At 49.3% G+C, this 21,215-nt stretch overlaps 1 protein-coding gene across 4 annotated transcripts; it reads right to left on the reverse strand.

Moving 5' to 3' along the window:
- Positions 1 to 1,699: 1,699 nt before the first annotated feature.
- LOC144151948 (2-acylglycerol O-acyltransferase 2-like) lies at positions 1,700 to 21,001 on the reverse strand. Of its 4 annotated transcripts, none has more exons than XM_077683132.1 (6): positions 18,515 to 18,841; positions 13,489 to 13,678; positions 10,019 to 10,321; positions 7,442 to 7,622; positions 4,331 to 4,530; positions 1,700 to 2,407 (listed from the first exon to the last, which is right to left on the reverse strand). In XM_077683132.1, the coding sequence occupies exons 1-6, from the start codon at positions 18,699 to 18,701 to the stop codon at positions 2,308 to 2,310; spliced, it is 1,161 nt and encodes a 386-aa protein (XP_077539258.1). In that variant the 5' UTR covers positions 18,702 to 18,841; the 3' UTR covers positions 1,700 to 2,307. The 4 variants fall into 4 exon arrangements, with proteins under 4 accessions (XP_077539258.1, XP_077539257.1, XP_077539260.1 ...); XM_077683131.1 differs by having other exon boundaries at positions 1,701 to 2,407; positions 10,014 to 10,321; positions 18,515 to 18,829; XM_077683134.1 differs by lacking the exon at positions 18,515 to 18,841 and adding an exon at positions 13,751 to 13,999 and having other exon boundaries at positions 1,703 to 2,407; positions 10,014 to 10,321.
- Between the last annotated feature and the right edge of the window lie 214 nt (positions 21,002 to 21,215).

Below are 21,215 nucleotides of genomic sequence, written 5' to 3' on the forward strand. Positions count from 1 at the left end.
TGCTTTTGTAAAAGCACTGCTATGAATGAATTTTCTAAAACCACTACTTCAACGTATTACTCACCGAGCAGATTTACCACCCGAGCGCTCGTCGTTATCGCCTTCACCAGTATCCGGGCCTGTCGTGTCGTCGGGGGTCTTGGCCTGCTACCTGAAGCGACGTGCTCAATGAAATGAAGAGCTGCCCCACGCTTAGAATAGGGGACCACGATGCACTGGGGTTCCCAAACGGCTTGCTTGTTTTCCCAATCAACATTGTGGGCCACGACAATAGCTTAGCTAGGTTTGTAGATATCGCGCGTCGTTGCCAAACAATGGGTAACGCTGGAAAGTGCTGCACGTCGAAATGCTCCGCAGGCACGGCACACGAAGCAGCACGAGCGATGCAAGCCACGGCAGCTTCGACTTGTCGCCGCTCGCTATAGCATGAAATTCTAACAAGGGTATACACGTGCGAGGAAAAGGGTGATATTGTCCTGTGACAATAAATGTCACGGGACAATATAGTGTGGTGAAAATTGCTCCAAGGGCTGTGATCCGCACTACCAGTGAAAACGGCGATCAAATATCTGCCGCGATGCTATAACTGCAGTTCTCTACGCTGACCGGCCGCGAAGGAACTGGTGAGTGACCCGGAACCAGCACCTGCTGTCAGGGCGCGGATCGGTGGCCGGCGGCAGCGTTGCGGCTGCTTGCGCGCATTAACCGAAGCAGGCCGCGACAAACAGCTTGTGAAAGGTTGTGTAGTTAAAAATTGCACTAGGGATTTCCATCCGTGAAAGCGGCGATCAGGTATACCTGCTGCGATGCTGCGTCTTACCTTATCTGTACCCGAGAATCCCAAGGCGACCGCAATTTGTTGGGGGAAAACCCTTCCTGAGAGCTCGTCGCGAGCGAGCGTGTTGCGTTCGTGTCCCCCTCTGCCTGCCTAAGTGTCACTAAATTTCAAATAACTGTGAGAAAGCACGACCGTGTAACGCTGTGCATTAGCATAAATTTTGCATAAGGGGCGAAGTTACCACATGTAATCGTTTTTAATGGCGTAGAGATAAATGGTCGAAAAAATTTTCTTAAAAACCCAAATTAAAATAATTGTAAGATGCAGTACAACTGAACTCATGAAATCAAAAATATGTGGACCGCGTTAGCACGAGCTAGAACCGGTAGCAACCGGCTTCGCGAAGTCGGCGTCTGTGCTGCCCACTTCAGGTGCGAACGTGAACTGGAGAGAAGAACAGCACGCGAGAGATCACGTCACGAAGGCTGGGCAGAGTGTTCTCGAAGGTCGAGCTCGCCGACACCGGGCGCTCCTCACAAAGCGCTCACATGCGCAGGGTATTTTTTCTTGGCGTTTTTTTTTTCTGGTAACGCTGGACGGCGGAAGTAAAAATTGAACAGTTCTGCTGTTAATAACACCGAAATTACAAACCGAAGAACAAAAAAAAAAACAATCTTGAAGAAACACCAACCGCGCAGCACCCGTGCATTAGCACAAAAACCGCAATTGGAGAAATATTTCTGCTAACGTAAATAGAGATAATTTGTGGAAGAAAATTTAGAACAACAAACAAATTAAAATTAAAATATTTTGTAAATAAACTGAAATTAAACGTACGTATTTCATACATCGCCCTCACACGACCAACACGAAAATGAGAAAGCCCCGGAAATAACGACCGAAAGACGAGTTTCGTGGAAAATGAACGAACTGTGTGGCACACCTTTTATCTGTACAAACAAAAATGCATAAATGTCGAAGTTAAGGCATATAATTACTATAATGGTGTAAATATATACCATTGGCACAAAGAAACTTAATAAAATTATAAGGCAATAAAATATTAACTGTATATCTGTTACTCAAGGCCAAATCTGGCTATCAAGAAGGCTCAAAGACAAATGGCGTAGAATTTTCACGCATTAGTGAAGACTTAAAGGATATATGTCTGCATTTTTTTATTCTAATAGCACTAAACTTGTTGTTTTCGACATGCAAACCCGCAATACCCGTAAGAGTTACTTCCTTTGCTCAGTTACATCTAGAAAAAAAAAATTTTAACACCTGAGGTAGACGCACCCAAAAATAGCATGGGACGGGGATTGGGAGCATTTTGAGAAGTTTCGCAAAGGACAGAATACGTCGAAACAACAAATGTCCCCTTTTGTTGTCGTCGACTCTTCGTATAGTGCACTTGTCAGGAGCGCTTCGTCTTTGCGATAACGATGTGGATCAAGGATTCGACACAAGGGCTTGTTCAGACTATCCTCAGCGTTCGTTCCTTGAAGCCGCACTGCTCCTTGTGGTTTTCAAAGAGCTGCCGCAATGAGGCGACGTATTCTTCGTGCAACTGGTCCACTTCCTCTTCGGTGGGGTCTTCCTTCTTGTCGACGCGGATTGGTTTGCCAACTGAAAGCAGGAAATCATTGTTGCGCTTAGCTAAACTCGGAACAACACATTGTGTGCTGGAAAGTAGTTTACATTATTCGGCAAATCATGGGAGCGCTGCTCGCATACATCGGGAAGAAAAACTGAGAGAAACGGGAAATTACTGTGCTTCACAGTTAGAAATGCGCGAACCAGTCGCATGTGCTCAAGGGACTATTGCTTCAGCTTATAAAGGAAGGCATTGTCCGCGATAATTACACTGCCGTCGTCTCAGTCGATACAAGGGGTTGTCCAAGAAGCGAAGTATTCCTGGTATATTCTTATAGGTAGGTTAACTGGCTGTTCGGTGGAGAGGTTGGAAGTCAACAGTCCCCGCCTAGTGCATGGAATGAATGAAGGGTCACGAACGCGATTGAAGATTCTCAAGTTCACGACAAAAATGTCCGTGAGGTCAGCTTGATGTCCATGGGCGGAATTCTCCAAAAAAGGGGGCGCGTTTTTAAGCGACGCGGTACTGACATGCAGATCCATGCATTCTTGGTAGGGGCGTCGCTTTGAGGGGCAGGAACAGGGGATCGAAACCACGAGGGGTGTCCCATGAGGACCAGCGGCACAGAAGAGCGCAAAGCCCTTCTGTGCCGCTGTTATACCTAGTTATCCCTGCCCCCCGTCGCTTTGCCCCCTTTGCGCCTTTATATGTGTGCATATGCATGTTTACATTCATATTGGTACTTATACTGAGGCGGGCAATACTGCGCAGAGCCTTGACCCAAGAAGGACGACGACGACGAAGTGCCTGGCGCGTACATTGCGCGAGCTCTGTCACGGCCGCCATGTATATAATGTAAATAGATCGGTCATAATTCTTAACCCTGGCTCACCCCATCTGTTCTGCCACCACGTAACAATACACAGAAATAGAAAATGCAGTGTGCGCGTGCGTGCGTGTGGTGCTTGCGCTGCGCACGCATTAGATGCCAGACGGGCCCCACAGAGGTGTATTAGCAGTCATAGACTTTTTTAAGGGCAAAGCCCCTTAGGGGCTGGGGCTGTTGGCGTCTCCTGTCGTCGTCGTAGTCGTCGTTCGTCTCATGTAGTCACGGTACTAAAACACGGTGAAACTCGTTTACGCCTCGCGCTAGAAAGTAACGTATACTGAAAAAACACTGCAGGATACTCGTTTACGCCTGGCGCTAGAGAGCTTCATGCTTCAAAGACAAGAGACTTTTACAGCAAAGCTGTATACTTGTATCCCCCAACGGTTTCACCTCCGTTGGCAAAAACGCCGAGGCACTAAGAATACACTGATAAATTGCATGCTTCGTCCTTCACCAGGTTCACGTTAGTGGAGATGGGGCCCGGGATTTTTGTACCGCCGGCAGGCGTAAAATTTGGAAGAAAAAAAATTAACCACATCTTTCCGCGGGGGGAAACCATGGGGTGATGCGACGCATCTGGGCGGTGCTTGTTACGGTTGCGCCGACCATCGCGGTAGCAGACCTGTTAGTCTCCATTCAAATCATCAGTGGTCATCGGATGCCATCGGAGCGGCGGCGGTGGAGTGACTGAGCGGAGCGGCGCAGTTATCGCGTTTATATGTACCGCGCGTTAACGGTGAGGGGAATGAGAGAGAGAGAGAGAGAGAGAGAGAGAGTAGCGCATGCGCATGTGTTAACCGAGCGCTAACGCGCGCTGACGTACAGCTGGCATGGCGAGGGGAGCGAGCGCTAACGCAAGATGGCGCTGCGGTGAGAGCGGCGTTACCGCGCAGCTGGCGTGGCGAGGACAATGAGGGAGAGGCGTGCGGACTAGGGATGGATGGAGGGACAAGGCGAGTCAAAGAGATGCGTCGCATCTAAAAAAATTGTTAGGGCAGTCAAAATGTTCAGACTTGAAGCACAGCGCTCATAAGGCATATATGTCGTCATGCGCTATGGGACGTACCGACGGTGGTGATCTTGTTTCGGAAAGGCATGTACCCCCAGGTGTACTGGAAAATTCCTCGGCCGTAGAAGATGGGAGGCGAAAAGCCGGCGATGCTCTTTAGCTTCTCCTGCAGTCGTCGCAAAGTGGAGCCCGGCGGGTTTTTCAGCTGGCGGAAGATGTCGTTCTCGCCGAACGAGAACACGGGAACCAGGTCTGTGCTGGAGGCGAAAAAAAACGAACCACGCCATGATAGGTTCATCAAAAAGAACCAAGGCGGCTGCGCTAAAGGTTCAGAACCGATATGTTTACCATAATGGGCAAATATCAAGCAAGGGTCCACCTGAAACTACAAACTGTCAATTCATTCCGCCTAAAGTGAAACACTGACTATGGAAATTGATTAGCACAAGCAATAATTGCGACTTCCATGCCTACAACATGGCACGGATTGAAGAAACAATAACAGAAGGCGGGAGCGTAAGGGAACGGATGATAAAGATGAGTATTGGCACAGATAGAACCTATGCACTGAAGGACGAAGCTGGTAACAGTGAATAACACAGATGAGATTATGAAAGTAGGTGTAAAGTTCTCCGGAGATGTATATATACTTCGTGGCAAGTGCATTGTGATCGGCCCAATGACGTTGGCTCGCAGTATCTGGCTGTGCTTTTAGTTCAAGATCGCTGCCAGAACCTCCGTTTAGATTGGTAGCACAGCCCTTGCCCTGATTACGTTCACCTCGAAAGTTACGCCAGAGAATAGCCCCGGCTAGGGTGCCTTGATGCTCGCGCGCTCCGCTGAGGGTGAGGACAGCCGCGTCGTCTGCTACCGCATCCGCCATTACGCCTCCCGCCGCAGCTGGGTAGCATGCGAAGCGCACGAGCATTTGCGGTGCACGGTACGTTCAGGCACAAGCGCACGTTCGCAAGCTTTTCTATTTTGCGAAGGTTAGCCAGCACTTAGCGCTGTTGTTGCCTAAATGCTCATCAAAGAAACGAAGTATGCCTTGTAAGCCTGTGCCTGTGTTAGGCATCAGTGGCTGACGTAGACTTCTATGTATTAAAAACGAATCTTCTTCCTTAGGCGGGAAACAACAGACGTTCGATAAGTCAAAACCTTTACCTATTTTCTTTGTAAACGTTGTTCCAAACACTTTACCCAACGTTTAAAGCACTTGCATACATGCTGCCAGCAGCCGTACATGTACCACAGCGTAAAAATTTCAGTATTGTGGAGCTAGCTAGTGTTTACAATGTTTACAAACAATTTATTAATTTTCCAAAACTGACATCATCGCATTGCACGCAGAAAAAGCGCCCCCTCCCGCACCCCCCCCCCCCCCCCCGCACCACTTGTTCCAAGTAATAAGGTTCCGAGCGGCAATACTGTGTAAATATGCTGGTAAGATGAAATGTGAACTACTTTATTAGTATTCTTGCGGAAATGATTCAAACATTTAAATTTTTGTGGCATATAAACACCTGTTTTTACCTTATTATTATCTGACATTGATACACATCCCCGCCCCACCATTTACAGAAGATATTTTACGGGAATACCTGAACACATCACATCCATACTGTCGCTCTACTTTTACGAAACAAAACCCGAAAATTCCAGTGAACATGTGATTTATTCGTGTAATGCTGCGCCTGCAGAATAAATTTTACTAATAAAATCCTACATGGAGAACTTGCTGAGGACTGTCGCTGACTCGCTGTTATCTTCATGACTGCATTCGGTTTCAGCCTTTCCCAACCATCCCGCAGTTTCATTCATAGTAGTTTGGTTCAAAGGAAATTACAACAGGATTTCAGCAGACTGGCAAAATAACGATGAATGTACGTCTTTGTCATCTAACCAAACCCTCAATTATGCGCGCTGTATGATCCCCGGCAAGAACAAGCTGTGTGTGTGACAGAGAGAAGTATTTATTCATTTGAGAGGTTAGCTCCACGGGAAAATTTTAATAATCTGATTTCATGTGCGTTTTCCCGTGAGCCGTTTCAATGAGCGCGACAATGGACCTTGCCTGCTGTTAGGGTAATACGTTAAACCTTTGAACTGAAAATTTATGCGAATAAAAACAATCAGCTGACGAAGAATCAGGTTTGTGGGGGGAGGTTTTATAAAGGGCGTTCCTTGCCTGCTGTTAGGGTAATACGTTAAAGCTTTGCACTGAAAATGTTCGCGAATAAAAAACAATCAGCTGACGAAATATAAGGTCGTTGGGGCGATACTTTATGGCAGACATTACAGATTTATTTCCATGAAAAGTTTGTAGCCAAGTCGTGATTTCCTACTAGGGCAGAATTTAATTATCGTGTAAGAATGACACAACACTGCGCAATAGGCCTGGGCTTGTTTTTACTTGTCATTTAAAAAGCACTGCTTCACAAGAACGAAGACAGCGGTAACCGGCCCGGCATCGTAACGCTGAACATTTTTCGCAGTAACAGCATAACTTTTGTGTCCAAACGTTCTCATTTCGGAAGAGGCATGTAAGTTTCGACGAAGTTGTGGAAAGCGTGCACGAATAAATATAAATTCTGAATCCAGGGTGAAACTTTCCCACGCAACGACACTACTCTGAAACCCTCGGTAGTACTTTTGAATGTATCAGAATACTCGGGGCCCTTTAGGCTGCGCCAAATATTGCCCACACGGGTGCTTTTGCATTCAATAAAATAAAAGATAATGGTGCGCTAAATATTTCTGGCAGATGAAATAGCTTCGCGCTAAAAATAAATAAATGTTAAATTACGATACAAATGGATGAGGCTTTGGTGAAATGCCGCTTATCGCGCTTGATTTTCGCTGTCCAAAGAAGCCTTCTTTTCGATCCCCTGGGCAAGTGCTAGAGTTTTCAGCAATTCCTAGAATAATTTTCGCCCTGCAGCCCGCATCACAAGGGCATGGTGATGGAAACGATCGCATAAAACTGGTGCGGAACGAGCATCGAGCGAGCAACAACATGCACACCAAGCGCCGGGGCCCGGCCGGAGGAGTCAAAATGGCGGCCACGCTGCCGCCAAGGCCGCCGAGGCGGCACCTGCCCTTTCAAAAGCTGACACTACTCTAAGCGGGGGGGCGCGCATCGAGGCACTCTAGCCCCGGCTGCCTCACCCGCACTTGATGGCGTTCCGGACGAAGCCTTTCCTCTTCATGAGCGTGAGGGTGATGACGCTGCTGTCCTTGTGGGCGTCCAGTGACTCCTGAGCTCCTCCGATCGCTATCAGGACGGCGTTGCCCGTACCCTTCTTGGTGAGGATGTACTGCAGACTCTCCCTGTCGGCAGAGCACATGCCTGCGGAACCGGTGCCTCTATAAGGTCACAACACAGGACATTGCATAGACGTCATTCCTGTTGCAAAAAAAATGGCTCAGGCTTAACACTTAAACCTGGTTTTCACGAGGGAAAGCAAAAACTATGCACATGATGTTTCGTGGAATTTTGTCTTTGCTTGAGATTTAGTAACCTGATGTCAAGCTATATCTTCTGAATGACAGAATGCACCCTTAAAGGGACCCAGAAAAGCCTTCTGTAAAAGTTACAAAAGGCCTGTATAGTCACGTAGCACCAATATAGCGATACAATGCCGTTGGAATTATTGATCTACATTCAGTATTAGCTGCGCCAGAAGCAATTAAAGGCACCTCTCCCCACTTGCCGATCGACTCCTCCTCCCTCTCTGCTTCCTTCAAAGCAGCTAGCTACATTCCTGCGCCTGGCTCGCGTCAATCACTGCGGACCCGCCTTTGCCTCGGGATCGCGCAGGAAGGAGGAAGAGCAGCCGGAAGCCAATGGCAGTGACGCCGCCGGCGGCCGACCTTGCCGGCGATTGGGCGAATCAGGGGGTGCCTTCGCCGTTGCGTCAGCAGCGATCGCCGTTGCGTCACCCGCAGTCGCCGTTGCGTCAGCCGCGGTCGGCTCGCTGCAGTGTCGCGCTCATCGGCTGAGAAAGGCGATATTCAAAAATTGTTTACAAATTATCTGTACAATGGATGGGGCTCACACTTGGCTCAAAAATCCCCCGTTATGTGTTCTACCACCTGAATGCATTTGATTGCCACCTTCACAAAGCTTTTCGGGGTCCCTTTAGGCTTCCACTGAAATGCATGCACAGACGGCCAAGTCCACGCTGAGCGATCAAGCGCATGCGAAGCAGCTGTTTCACCCTCGCTTAGCCACGTGGTATCGCGTAGTATTATGGTTATCGCAGCAGCGAGGCCCCGAAGAAGCGAAGCCATAAAAAAGAAAGGCGCAGCTTGCGCGCCGGTGGCTGGAGGTCACTTGCGACGCGACGAATGACCTTGAAAGATGTAGAGTAGTAGAGCTCTCGCTCTGAAAGAATGCTGTGCGTAATGCGGAGGAAAATGGCAGTTTTGGTAGATTCACAGTTACCTACGGTAGGGTAAACTACTTCGCGAGTGCATTGAGAAGTCAAATAGGCACTGAAGGGATATCGTGGCTTGGATGGCTATGTATCTTCGGCACGATGCTTACATTCGGTGCATGCACAAACCGCAGCCGACGTGCTGCTTTGCCTGTCAGTTTCGGGTCGAGATCCAAATTTGCTTCGGTGCTTTGAAACAAGTTCGAACACTGCCACAATGTTATTGGTGAACTCCTAAAACGAGCTTGCTGCTCGGCCTCTATTGCCTAGTGGTAGCCTCCCGGCTTGCAACGCTGACTTCCCGGGTTCGCTCTAGCTGTTAGATCAATTCCAAACATTCTTTTCGTAAATAAGAATTGTATTGCATTTTGTTCTGTTCGACACAGCGAAGTAACCGAAATTAAAAAATTAAGAACACGAATCATGGGGCCGCTACGAGTCCACAGAAGAAACAGAAGATAGACGAGGGTATTCTGACGTCCTGTTCATAAGTAGTGAGAGGATCAGCGTAGTGTAAATGCATTTGTTCTTCTTTCTTGTGGCTTTGGTCTCCTTACTCCCACAGATGGTTTGGTATCTTCTGGGTCGGTTCCGCTGCGGAGAGGAGCCTCCTAAAGTACCCGTCCTGCACTGACTTGGAAACGTACGCTCTGTTTTTACGTATAGCTTGTGGAATATGTGGGGTTCTTGGGGGGCGACCTAGCTAGTACTTCAGCGTAGGTCACCACGCTAGCTCCCGGCGCGTCAACCACGTGGCCCCGTGCACCTCGGTAGCCCAGTGAGGTCTCTTCGCCGAGACGAGAACAGGGCAGAGAGTAGTGCCGAAGCATGGCCATTTATTTGGGAACTCCCAAAGCATGCGAGCACAAAGCTCGACGGCGTTCACGAATCACGCCATCCTGGTCGAGGTCGCGAACGAGAGGCAGGCATTCACTGCACGCGGCAACAAAATCCCCACCTGAGATACATGGTCCGCCGCTGCCGCCGTTCCGTCGAAGTCACCCGGACCGGACCTCCGATCAGACTCTCTCTCGGTCTTCCGCGCGCACATGTTCGCGAAGCCAGCGCGCCTGTGCCGCGCACGGACCGGTGGTGCCATCTCTCGGGGGCGTCGACAAACCAACGGAGCGCCGGACCGGTTTCAGAGCAACGCGTCTCTCCCCGAAGCGCGCACCGGCTCGGGATCGCGGGTCGCGGTTATCCACGATTTCCACAAGCTTAGTCGGTGTGTTGAGGATTCCGTGCTCCTAATTGGCGCAGCAAGCTTCCGCAAGGGACATGTGAACCTCTGCAGCACGTACCGTACCAGAGCATGAACTCCCTGTGGAAGGGGAAGAGGAAGTTGAGGTTGAGCGACAGGGCGCAGATGCGGATGCCGGGGAAGATCAGGCCGCCGCCGCTGGTCTTGGAGACGAAGTTGGCGATGGCGCCCATGCACATGATGCCGTGCGGGTGGTAGCCCAGGATGTAGTTCCTGCCCGGGTCCAGGTCCGCCATCTTGATCAGCCGCGCCGGGAAGTACTCCCGTATGTTGTTCCAAATCCACCAGCTGCGCACCCGCGTGCTCGACCGGCCACCGAGCTTGGGTGTCCTCCAGTCGTAGACATACCTATACAAACGTGTACACGCAAAGGCGACTATAGTGGAGAACGTTCAACCGTCACTGTCGCTTAATTTTCAGTAAGGCTGCAACAGAATTTAGCGAAGGGTTCAGCCTGACACAGACGACCATTTATCGACTTGAGCAAAACAATCTAATGTAGCCCTACAAAACAATGAGCAATATATGTGCCCGACAGACAGGTTTACTTTTAAGGGCGAAGCACCAAAGGGGCTCGGGCCGTCGGCGTCTCATATCGGCGTCGTCTCATATTGTCGGCTTCTCATGTAGTCGCGGTACTAAAACACTGGGACACTCGTTTTCTAACGCCTCGCGCTAGAACGTTTCATCTACGTGGGCAAAAACGCGTACTATAAAAGAACACATCGGGACAGTCGTTTTTCGTTCGCGCTTGCTTGCTTGCTTGCCTGCTTCTATTTCGCTCCGTGCTTACTATAACTTTAAAATTTTCAGTTCTCCGTTTCGAATTCCACTTCTCCTCCGTCTTCGTAATTGGGATGTCGCGTGCGCCAGGTGGCAAGATGCACTTACAATCTTTGAATACATTTATACACTGCATGCTTCGCCCCTGCCCAGGTTTCACGTTAGTAGAGATGGCCAGGTTTTTTTTTTCTTTTTTGTGTGTGTCAGGAATATCTCCCCACACTGCGTATAATAATCCATTTGTGTATGTATTTGTGTAATAATCTATTTGTGTATAATCCCTTTGTGGATCTCAGCCTCCGTGGTTTTGTGTCTTTCTGTCCAACCTTAACTTGATACGAGGCGCGGAAAATCGGCAGAGGATCCTTTCTGGCATTGTACCGCTGATCCTTAAACACCGTTACCACGGCCACAGATCGTCTTAGGACTGCTTAAAAACTGCCAGGCACTGCTGTCTGTGTTTAGACTCACTCGCCCCCACCGTTTTATGCTGCAGAGAAAACTTTCGCTATTAAAAAGAAAAAACTCCTAAACTTAACGGTAGCATTGCTAAGTTGTGAAGTCTGGTGGAGTTGCGAAACTCAAATTTGGTGCGCACTAACTAATTCCTTTCTGTGAGTGATATATCTTGCACGGACTTGGTTATACTGGCATTAGAGAGGGGTGTGGGAGGGGTTTTAGTTGATGCTTGATAGCCTTGCTTTTTCTTGAACCCAAACTGATGCGTATTTAAAATCAGATTTGTAAATTTTATTCCTGCTAAAAGAACTGCTTGTGACGTGCAGTCATAAACAAATGAAATGCGAGCACGAACATTTGAACCAGAACCCGCAAAATTGAAAAAAAAAAATACTGTTATTGGAGGTCAGATAATGGCGCGCTACTTGTATAAATGGAAAGCCATCTTTCTAAACTCAGTTACTATAATCAGGCCACGCGTCAATTTGACCTTGGACAGAAATCGCGCTATTTGAGTGTTCCGGTTCATATTTTCCTGATTTTCATTATTTCATTTTTCCATGGCTGTAAAAAATTATGAAGCATACCAATCACGAGACTTAATCAGCAGGTTGTTTTACAGGGCCTCCAAAAGAACCTGCTGATTACGTCGTGATTGGTATTCATACACATTTGCGTGAATTATTAACTGGCTTGACGGTGTATAGTGGCTGTGCCACGTGCAGGGTCGGTTGTTGTGACTATAGTAAAGGACGTATTAGGGGCGAAGCCCCTCAGGGGGCTGGGGCTGTTGGCGTCTCCTGTCGTCGTCGTCGACATGATCGTCGTTCGTCTCATATAGTCACGGTACTAAAGCACCGGGAAACTCGTTTACGCCTCGCGCTAGAACGTAGCGCGTACTAAAGAAGCACCGAGACAGTCGTTTACCCCTCGCGCTAGATAGAGAGCTTCGTGCTTTAAAGATAAGAGACTTTACAGCAAAGCTGTACACCTGTACCCCCCCCCCCCCCCAGCGGTTTCATCTCCGTTGGCAAAAACGCCAAGAATACACTTATACACTGCATGCTTCGCCCCCTCACCAGGTGAGGGGGCGTTATTGGAGAAGGCCCGGGATATTTTTTTTTTTTTCATGGAGCTTAAACACAGAGTCCACGTTGGGAGGGTTTCGCCATGATTATTATGCGCCCTACATACAGATGCGCCTTGTGCGCAGACATTGGCCATCGCTTCAGTGATGTGTACTTCTGGGGCGATTGCTTCAATGATACCATCGTCGCCCATGCGACATGAATTCAAACCTTAACCAATGTTGTTACTAGTCATAACTGCAATACGACGAGATCCATGCCTAAGCAATAGACCCGTTTCTTGACATCAAACATGACACCTCGGATTTGTGCACTTTTTCTTTTTACGCATTAACTTCGCTAACAGCGCTGCAGAAAGAACTGCAGATTTCCACATTCAATTAAACTTTTCATTTGATGGTAGTAGGAGTATCACAAGGCTTTGACAAAGATTGGATGGACTACCCTACGTTAATTTGCGTATCAAAGGCGACCCGTGCGTTCACATTTAATTTGTGTACGCAGCTGCAAAACCGGCGTGCGCGTAAATGGTACTATTACGAGTTCTAATTACTAAATGATTTTGTCATTATGTGTCTTGGTTCTACACATATTTATTTTTCCGCATTTGCGTAGGTGTGAACATTCGTGACAGACTTTAGCGGTGGGTCCACCACGCCTCTGTATCACATGCGGTTAAAGAACTACCGGCCGAGACGACGCATAAATGGGGCCGGCCCGCTCAAAAATGCTACGCATTTGAAGCTGATATTAACAAAATTGATCAGGTTTAGCACTTGTCAACCTACTTCTCAGTGTCAAAAGGTCTCCTTGGCTTGGCTTTGTATATCATGAAAGTTGGGCTACCGGATGATTAGACTCAGCTTGTCGACTGCGCTGAAGTGTTCACGGAGAAAGCCCAGCCGGCGCGCCATTCATTGCGAAACTGAGTGACCAAGTGCCGGCGAAGCAGCCGTTAAACCCTCGCCTAGTCACGTGGTACTGCAGCGGCGAGGCTCTGAGCGACCGCATGTGCGTCGCGTCTCCGCCGCGGATCACGTGACGTGACATCACACCTGCCACACCTGCGCTCCGGCAGCTCAAGGTCATTGCGACGCGATGAATGACCGTTCGAGACGCGCCGTAGTAGAGCTCTCGCTCTAATAATAGAACGCGCGAAAACAAATGAAAGAAACGACATCGTACCAGGCGGCGTAAATCAGGGCTAGCCAGTAGAAGCGGGTGCAGAAGAGCAGGTAAGCGTACACGACCGTCCAGAAGAGGCCACCGACGAAGAAGGACGCCGTGATGAACAGCACAGCGGCCGTCTCCATCCGCCGCTTCAGTGGCAAGTTGAGGGGTGCGAACTGCACCCCAAGCACCCGCATGGCGGAGCCTGCACGTACCACAATTCAAGCGCTGTGTCATTCCACGCACAACGTAGGTTTCGACCACATCGTAAACGTACAGAGTGTCTCGCTGTTTTAGTGTTGGCGTGCCTCGTTTGGAAAAGAGTGAGCATGTTGTGCGTCTTCGAATCTATGGGCATAAGAAAACGCAAAAAGGGGTGTTTTTCTTGGCGGAAATTCAGCTTGAAGTTTGAGCGAAAACAGACGGAAAACAAATGCACGACGCGCCGCCGCATTGGCCGCGCTGTTACCTTATTATAAAGTGTACGCTAATGCAGTTTCCCAATTTAGTAAGATTCCTATAGCTTGCGCACAGTAACGTGATCTCTGCCCAAAGCCTCTGTTTATTGGATGAGATGACGTAATAGTTTTAGAAGAAAACAATGTCGAAAATCCCAAGTAAGAATTGTCGAATGAATGCTTAAAAGTTAAGCCGCTCTGCTGTACACCGAGCCCCTTTAGAATCGGCTTCACTGCTACACACGTGCATTGCTGGTAAGACAATTTTTGTGTGTCATATAAGCAACCATACCAAAGTTGGAAGCCCCTAGGTTCTTTTATCGAATACCTCCATAAGACCACAAGTACTTTTCTGAAGCGCTATATACATTCCACGGCCATTTTAGGTTGGTTTAACTACTATACACAAAGGTGCGATAATTCGAAGGCCCCATTGCCTTATAATGAGGAGGAGGAGGAATAAACGACCCTATGAAGAAGTTCGCCTTGGGGAAGAGTCCTTATTCCAGGACCCCTTGAGACCGTCCAGCTTCTTGGGCTCTCTTTACCAGCCAAAGCTGGTCATCGGGGTCCGAGCTGGACAGTGCTCTCTCCCAGTGCTCAGGGGAGGGGAAGGGCAGGGGGGGGGGGGGTAGGTTATGGTTTTTATCGCAGCCCCACACAATGTGGTAAAGCGTGCCCGGAGCCTCACAGAAGCGGCATTGCGAGAAGTACAAGGTGGGGGCCAGAATGTGGGCTCTAGTTGGGTGGGGAAAGGTATTGGTTTGGATACCTCGAAGGTGGCGTTCTTGTTCTTTTGTGAGGTTTTTTGTGTGGAGGAGGGTGCATTGTTCGCTGCAGGCGGTAGTGCTGCGTGATTTCCTTGTAGGACAAGAGGGGACAGTCACGCCACTGCTCGCCGACCTCCTGACTAGCCCGGTGTGTCAGATCGCGGGCATGCTGATGGGCAGCTTCGTTGCCAGGCACGTCGGCATGGGCGGGAGCCCAAATAATCCTTACGCGGTGTTGTGGAGGATTCTGCAGCAGAATTTGTGTGGCGGGGGGTGAGACGAAGCCGCTGGAGAAAGTTCTGCATGCTTGTTGGCAGTCCGTAATAATGATCTCTGCAGGGGTTTGAGCAATTGCTAGGGCTATGGCCACTTTTTCTTCCTGTTGTGCATGGGTGGTAAGAATTGATGCACATTGTGAGGAGGGCTTGAGCTGTAGTCACAACAGCAGTCATAGCTGTCCTCCCGGGGTAGGAGGCTGCGTCTGTGTATACTGTGGTGGCGTTTTGGCCGTGCCGTTTGAAGATAGCTTTAGCTCTGGCATCTCTGTGATCCTGATGGTGCGTTGGATGCATGTTCCGGGGCAGTGGGGCCACTTCAATGAATTGGCGGATCTCATGCGGAAGCTGAGTCGCATCGGCCTGGGGGTGTTGAAGCGGTGAGCGCAGGCACAGCTGGTTCAGAATTGTCCTGCCGGTGGAGGTGGAGCTCAGACGTAATAATTGATTCATATGATGAGCGTCGAGGAGTTCATCCAAGGTATTATAAACTCCCAAGTGTAGGAGTTTCTGTGTCGAGGTGCTGACAGGTAGTTCCAACGCCAGTTTGTACGCCTTGCGTATGATAGTTTCTACCATGTCATTTTCAGCCTTCGACAGCACAGCGTAGGGGAGGGCATAAGTAACCCTAGAGATGACAAAGGCTTCGACAAGTCTTAGCACATCCGCCTCTCTAATACCTCTCGTTTTTCTGCTAACCCTGCGGATCATGTGGGAGACTTGCTCCGTGGTGTGCTTAAGTTGGTCTAGCAGTTTGGTGTTGGAGCGATCCGCTTGTAGAAGCATGCCTAAGATTCTCACCTGCTGAGTGGAACAATAGGGTGGCCATCCACTTCTAGGGAGATGGTTGGCGACCCGGGAGGGAGTTTTTTACGTGGTGAGACGATAAGCAGCTCAGATTTTTGCGGCGCACACGCTAGACCACATTGTCGTGCGTATTCACTGACAATGTCGGCCGCCTGTTGTAGGTTGGTCTCCATTTCCCCCATTGACCCATGAGTGGCCCATATGGTGATGTCATCCGCATATAATCCATGGTGTATCCCTAGTATGGCATCCAGGAGTGGAGGGAGGCCTATGAGAGCTATATTAAACAGCAAGGGGGAAAGGACCGCACCCTGGGGCGTTCCCTTGTTGCCGAGAGAAACTGTATTGGAGTTTAAATCTCCCACCTTCAGAATGGCTTTTCGGTCGTCGAGGAAGTCTGGAATGTATTTGTAGGTGCGTTCTCCGCAGTTAAGGCCATTCTGTTGTTTAAGTATGGCCGCATGACTGACATGGTCAAACGCACCTTTTAAATCCAAGGGTAAGATGGCTTTGGGGTTGTCCTTCGAGCATTTGAGCATAACCTCTTCCTTCAGTTGAAAAAGGATGTCCTGCGTGGAGAGGTGATTACGAAATCCACACATGGTATGTTGGAACATGTTATTTTGTTTGAGGTTGTAGCCTTTTGTGGATGACATGCTCCAGAAGCTTTCCCAAACACGAGGCTAGTGATATAGGGCGCAGGTGCTCGGTCCTCTGTGCTCTTCCAGGCCTCGGAATAAGGCGCACCTCTGCCATCTTCCATCCTTCCGGAAGTTGGCCCGACCTCCATACTGTGTTCAGGTGGGCGGTGAGTTCAATGATGGAATCATCATCCAAGTTCGCTAGAAGCTTATTGGTTATGCCGTCCACCCCTGGGGCTGTGTTGCGCCTGATGGGTTGCAGTGCCGCTTTTAATTCATGGATGTAGATTTCTTCATCCAGTTTGATATTTGGTTGACCAGAGTACGGTGGTAGTGGCGTTTTCGGATGCACGGAGAGGTACTTGTCCAGGAGGGACTTCATGAGGGCAGCGGAATTTCCTGGGTGAGAGTGAATTATTTTATGCATCGTTTGATTTGACTCGGTCTTGCTTTTTGAAGGGTCCTTAAGATATCTGAGCAGTCTCCATGTCTTTGATGTACTGAGTTGGCCTCGGAGACTGTCGCAAAGGGATAGCCAGCTTTCTTTGCACAGGTGAGCCGCATAGCGGGCTGCTTCTTCTGTTAGGAGAGCTATCCTCCTTTTCAAACGACGGTTTAGGCGCTGTCGTTTCCAGCGTTTGATGAGGCTTCTTCTCGCTTCTCATAAATGGAGGAGGTGAGGGTCTATACAGGGGGTTGTAGTGGTTGTCCGAATTTTCCTTGTGAAACAATTCATACCCTTGTGGAGTTGGATGGTCCATTTTTCTAGAGTAAGCAATGGGGTGGTTGCACTGTCAAGTCGCGCTTGTTCCCTTCGCTCACGAAATTTAGGCCAGTCCGTGAGGCTCGCCCTTCCCAGGGGGATAACGTATTCTTCTCCAAGTATTGTCGTGACTTGGATCGAATGGTCACTGCCCAGGTTTTCCCCGGTGTGAGACCACATAGCCGTGACGTTCCCTGTAGTGATGGAGAGATCAGGGGACGTGTCTTTGGAGACGCTGTTACCCATGCGCGTGGGAGTATGCGGGTCTGACAGCAGTATGAAGTTTTCCTCCTCAAGGATGGAATGCAACGCGGTTCCTCTCTTGTTGGTTGGTTGTCGCGGTCCCTCTTTTGTTTAACGCCGCACACCCAATAAAGGGTGTGCGGCGTTAAAATCTCCCGCGATGATGAGGGGATTAGACAATGCAATGCGTTTTGCTTGCTTAATGACGAAAGAGAGGTTTGCATCTTGGCCCCTTGGACGGCAATATATGTTTAGTAAGTAAAGGCTCTGCGCCACTTTAACTTTCCTCAGGACAATTTCCATCAGTGTTCGAATTTTTTCCGACTGCTGGAGCGGATGCTGTATAGCTGTGATTCGTTTGTTTATTAGCGTGGCGAGAGAACTTGAGGGTCCGTATTCATATGAGATAAAGCCGAGTAGTTTTGCAGGGGAGTTTGTTTCCTGAAGGGTAATAACATCTGGTGAATCCTGAGCCGTGGCAAAATGTACTGAGCCAATGAGCTGGCCTTGTTCTTGTAGCTCATACAGTTCCACTGCCATATGGTGAGTTTTGACGCTTGCGTAGGAATCCGCATATTCATGGGAGTTGCCATCTTGAGAAATGGCATCTTCTGCCAGGTATGATTGCCTGCTGTAGGGCTTGAGGTCTCGGAGAGAGTGACGAGCAACAGTCGTCTGTCCCTGTACTTCTTTGTCTAATCGTTGCGTGATTTATTTTAGCATGACCATCATTTGCTTTACGGTTTCGGCAGTTTCGGTATTCTCTTGAGCCAGCGGTTCTTCTATGGTGGTGGCAGATTGGTAAGCTGGTTTTGCATTGGGTGTTTGCGGGGCAGTTGGTGCGGGGCGTTCGGGTTTTTTGCGTTTCTCTGGCGTAGTGTTTGCCCCTTGCCTAATTTCTGCATTGAGGGCGAGAAGCTCACTATGGATCGAGTTGTCTGCTTTCTTGGCGTTGTTGTTTAATCTCGGCAAGAAGTTGCGCGTTGAGTCGTTTAAGTTCCGCCAGCTCGTCATGCTTAGGGGGATTGGGGGTAGGAGGTGGAGGGGTCTGAGCACGTGGAGATAGCATCTGAGCCCAGCTCACCTGTACTTCCGTCGCATCTTCTGCGGTTCTTCGCTTGGCGCTGGGTGTCCTTCTGCGGGACCTGGAAGTTGATCGTGCCTTGCTCCCGTCTCTGAAGGGACTCTTGGCGACTCTGGCTGGATCCGCGCTGCTTTTTCCTCCGGTTCACTGGTGGAAGAAACCGTTTCGGGCATTCCTTGCTAGCCATGACGTGGTCACCGCTGCAGAGTGCACACTTAGGCTTGCAGTCGTGTTCAGCGCCCTGTTTTGTCTGCTGGCCGCAACGCTTGCAGTGGGCGTCTTTAAGCGTGGTAGGCTGAGGGCAAACGGCGGCTCTGTGACTTGTATCATGGCACAAGTGGCAAAAGGCGTGGGTCCGCTTGTAGAGGTAGCACCTTGTTTCAACTCCTCCGCTATTCGCCCACGCAACGGCCTGGCACTGCGAAAAATCAGCCCGTACACGTTTGCCAGCTGCATTTTGCATGAAGCAAATCTAACGTGGGGAGAAGCGAACCTAAAGATCAGAATTAATGAAGCTCAAAACATGCTCGTCGTGAGCACTCCGTTTCTAGCGGCGGAGAAAGCACTTAGTAAAATTCATCAACGGAAGATAGAAGGCAGCATTTTCCTGGTCAGCATCCCCCCCCCCCCCCCCGCCCACCTTCAGTAACGCCACTGTAAGTGCGATCGCTGGTTAGTTTTAAGTAGAACCGACACTGAATGCAATGAAGACGAGATTGATAAAATAATTTAAAGGCAACGCACACTCGCTTAAGCTAGCTCGTTTCCTTTCTTTTTTTCCCGGTGGTTTCGCGGGGAGGTGGGGGGAGTGATCGGAATGGACTAAAAGCAGCTGCGCCTTGTAGCGTTGGGTGAACTTAAATCAAAGCACTTCAGTAACACTTGAAGTATTAGGGTTGTTCACATGAATGTTAACATAAAGCAAAAGGTTGAACGGAAGTAAATTTACGACGTTAATGTTTATCATTTACTACCGAAATTGGGTTTTACGCGCTGATGCTCCGGCTCGGTTTAGCGTTGGTTCCCGCGCACGGCGGCGCAAACACAACTCTTGAACGTGAAATCATATCAATTGACGAAATTACAATATTAAAGGTAAGCTGTTTTTAAAAGATGCCTGGGACATCCTGTACACCGAAATGTCCGTGCACCGAAAAGTCCGTGCGCCGAAATGTCCGTGCACCGAAAAGTCCGTGCACCGAAATGTCCTACGCCGAAATGTCCGGATCCCCGTCGCGCGGGGTCATGAAGAGGACACGACCTACGTGACGCGCTGGCTACCCAAAATGGCGGCTACCAGCTCACGAAAACATGTGCAGGCGAGGCGTAGGGAAACAAGGGTCCCCACACTATACAGGTGAGGAAGGAAAAAAAGGAAGAATGGGTGGCCTCCTCCGTCCAGAATGCCGCGGCCGCGCTATTCGCGCCCCACCCCAAGTTTTTCTACGTTCCACCGCTGCTCGGCTTGCTGAATCTTCACGAACATCAGCGGAGCTGACCACAGAGGACATTCTCCAGAGCGTGAGCGTTCAGGATGAAGAAGGCAGCGAGGACGGCATGAACGACGATGCCTCTCAGGGTGTCGCAGCAGCACTGAAAGACTGCGGATGTGATGGACATCATACGAAAACTCCGTACATTTCCGGGGAAAAACCGCACGGCCACCGAGTAAGTCCACAGGAATGTGGAAGAGTCGGAGTCCTACGTGCTAGGAAGCTTGTGCTGTGCGCAACAGAAGAAAAGTGCCAACTACTTTAAATAAACGTGCATTGTTTCATGATCACTTGTGCATTTTTTTTTTTGCGAAAAATGACTTCAAGGAGGCACTGGTCTACAGGTAGGTTGTCTTAGTGCATTTTTTTGTGTGAAAAATGACTTCAAGGAGGCACTGGTCTACAGGTAGGTTGTCTTAGGCATTGAAATATTATTTGTTGTGTGAAATTTTGCGACTTTCGCTACAACGACCTTTCAGAATAACGAGCAATTTTCGGCGGTCCCCTGAAGTTCGTTATATCGACATTTCACTGTATAGGGAGCTCCTTTAAATGCGGCATCACTGGTATACCTATATGGATCGCTGGAAAGGCATTATTTCAGGGGCAATGCAAGTAGCGTGGTGTCAACGTATGATACCCCTTTGACGGCCAACGTAGCCGCATGACAAACGCGTATGCCGTATCCGCTGAAAGCTGCAGCCGCTGAAAATCGTATGAAGGCCGACGTAGCGCGTGGCCTTTCATTAATTGATATTATCTTCGTACGCAGCGAAAGTGTGAAGCATCAGCCGTTAGACCGACAGACGCATTTTCTCGCCGAGTCTACGCAGAAATGCTTGAGCATGCAAAAAACATAACGCAATTCGCAGAGCGGTCACTCACCGTTTACGCTAGCTGAAACACAGATTTGCTCGATCAGACCGCGAGAGGCGAAAAATAAGTTGCACGGCCGCAAACACGGTGCAAAAAAAAGTGCTGGGGCGACGAGGATTTCCTCACCGAGCAGGCAAAGAAGTGAGATAAAAGCCACTTATCGCTAGACAGTACCCGGAACCCGTCTCGACCGCGTTCACCCTCTCGTTTCGCTGTTGTGATATAGATGCCTACTGAAAGCAGGACGTCCGTCATTTCGCGCATTTGTAGGGTTATTCTTAGCACGCCACGTATTGACCACAAGATTGACGCGTTGAGCCTTGCATATCAGC

The sequence above is a fragment of the Haemaphysalis longicornis genome, unplaced genomic scaffold, assembly GCF_048455015.1.
Source record: "Haemaphysalis longicornis isolate Haplotype H1 unplaced genomic scaffold, Haemaphysalis longicornis Haplotype H1 scaffold_9, whole genome shotgun sequence".
Classification (NCBI taxonomy): domain Eukaryota; kingdom Metazoa; phylum Arthropoda; class Arachnida; order Ixodida; family Ixodidae; genus Haemaphysalis; species Haemaphysalis longicornis.

What these genes read in the sequence shown, in the direction of transcription:
- LOC144151948 (XM_077683131.1), bottom strand. Translation starts at nt 18,701, where the DNA reads ATGGCTAGCAAGGAATGCCCGAAACGGTTTCTTCCACCAGTGAACCGG. An exon ending in GCCCTGATTTACGCCGCCTG is followed by an intron (nt 10,322 to 13,488) that starts GTACGATGTCGT and finishes ACGTTTGTATAG; the next exon opens with GTATGTCTACGACTGGAGGA. An exon ending in CGGAACGCCATCAAGTGCGG is followed by an intron (nt 4,531 to 7,441) that starts GTGAGGCAGCCG and finishes TTTCGCCTCCAG; the next exon opens with CACAGACCTGGTTCCCGTGT.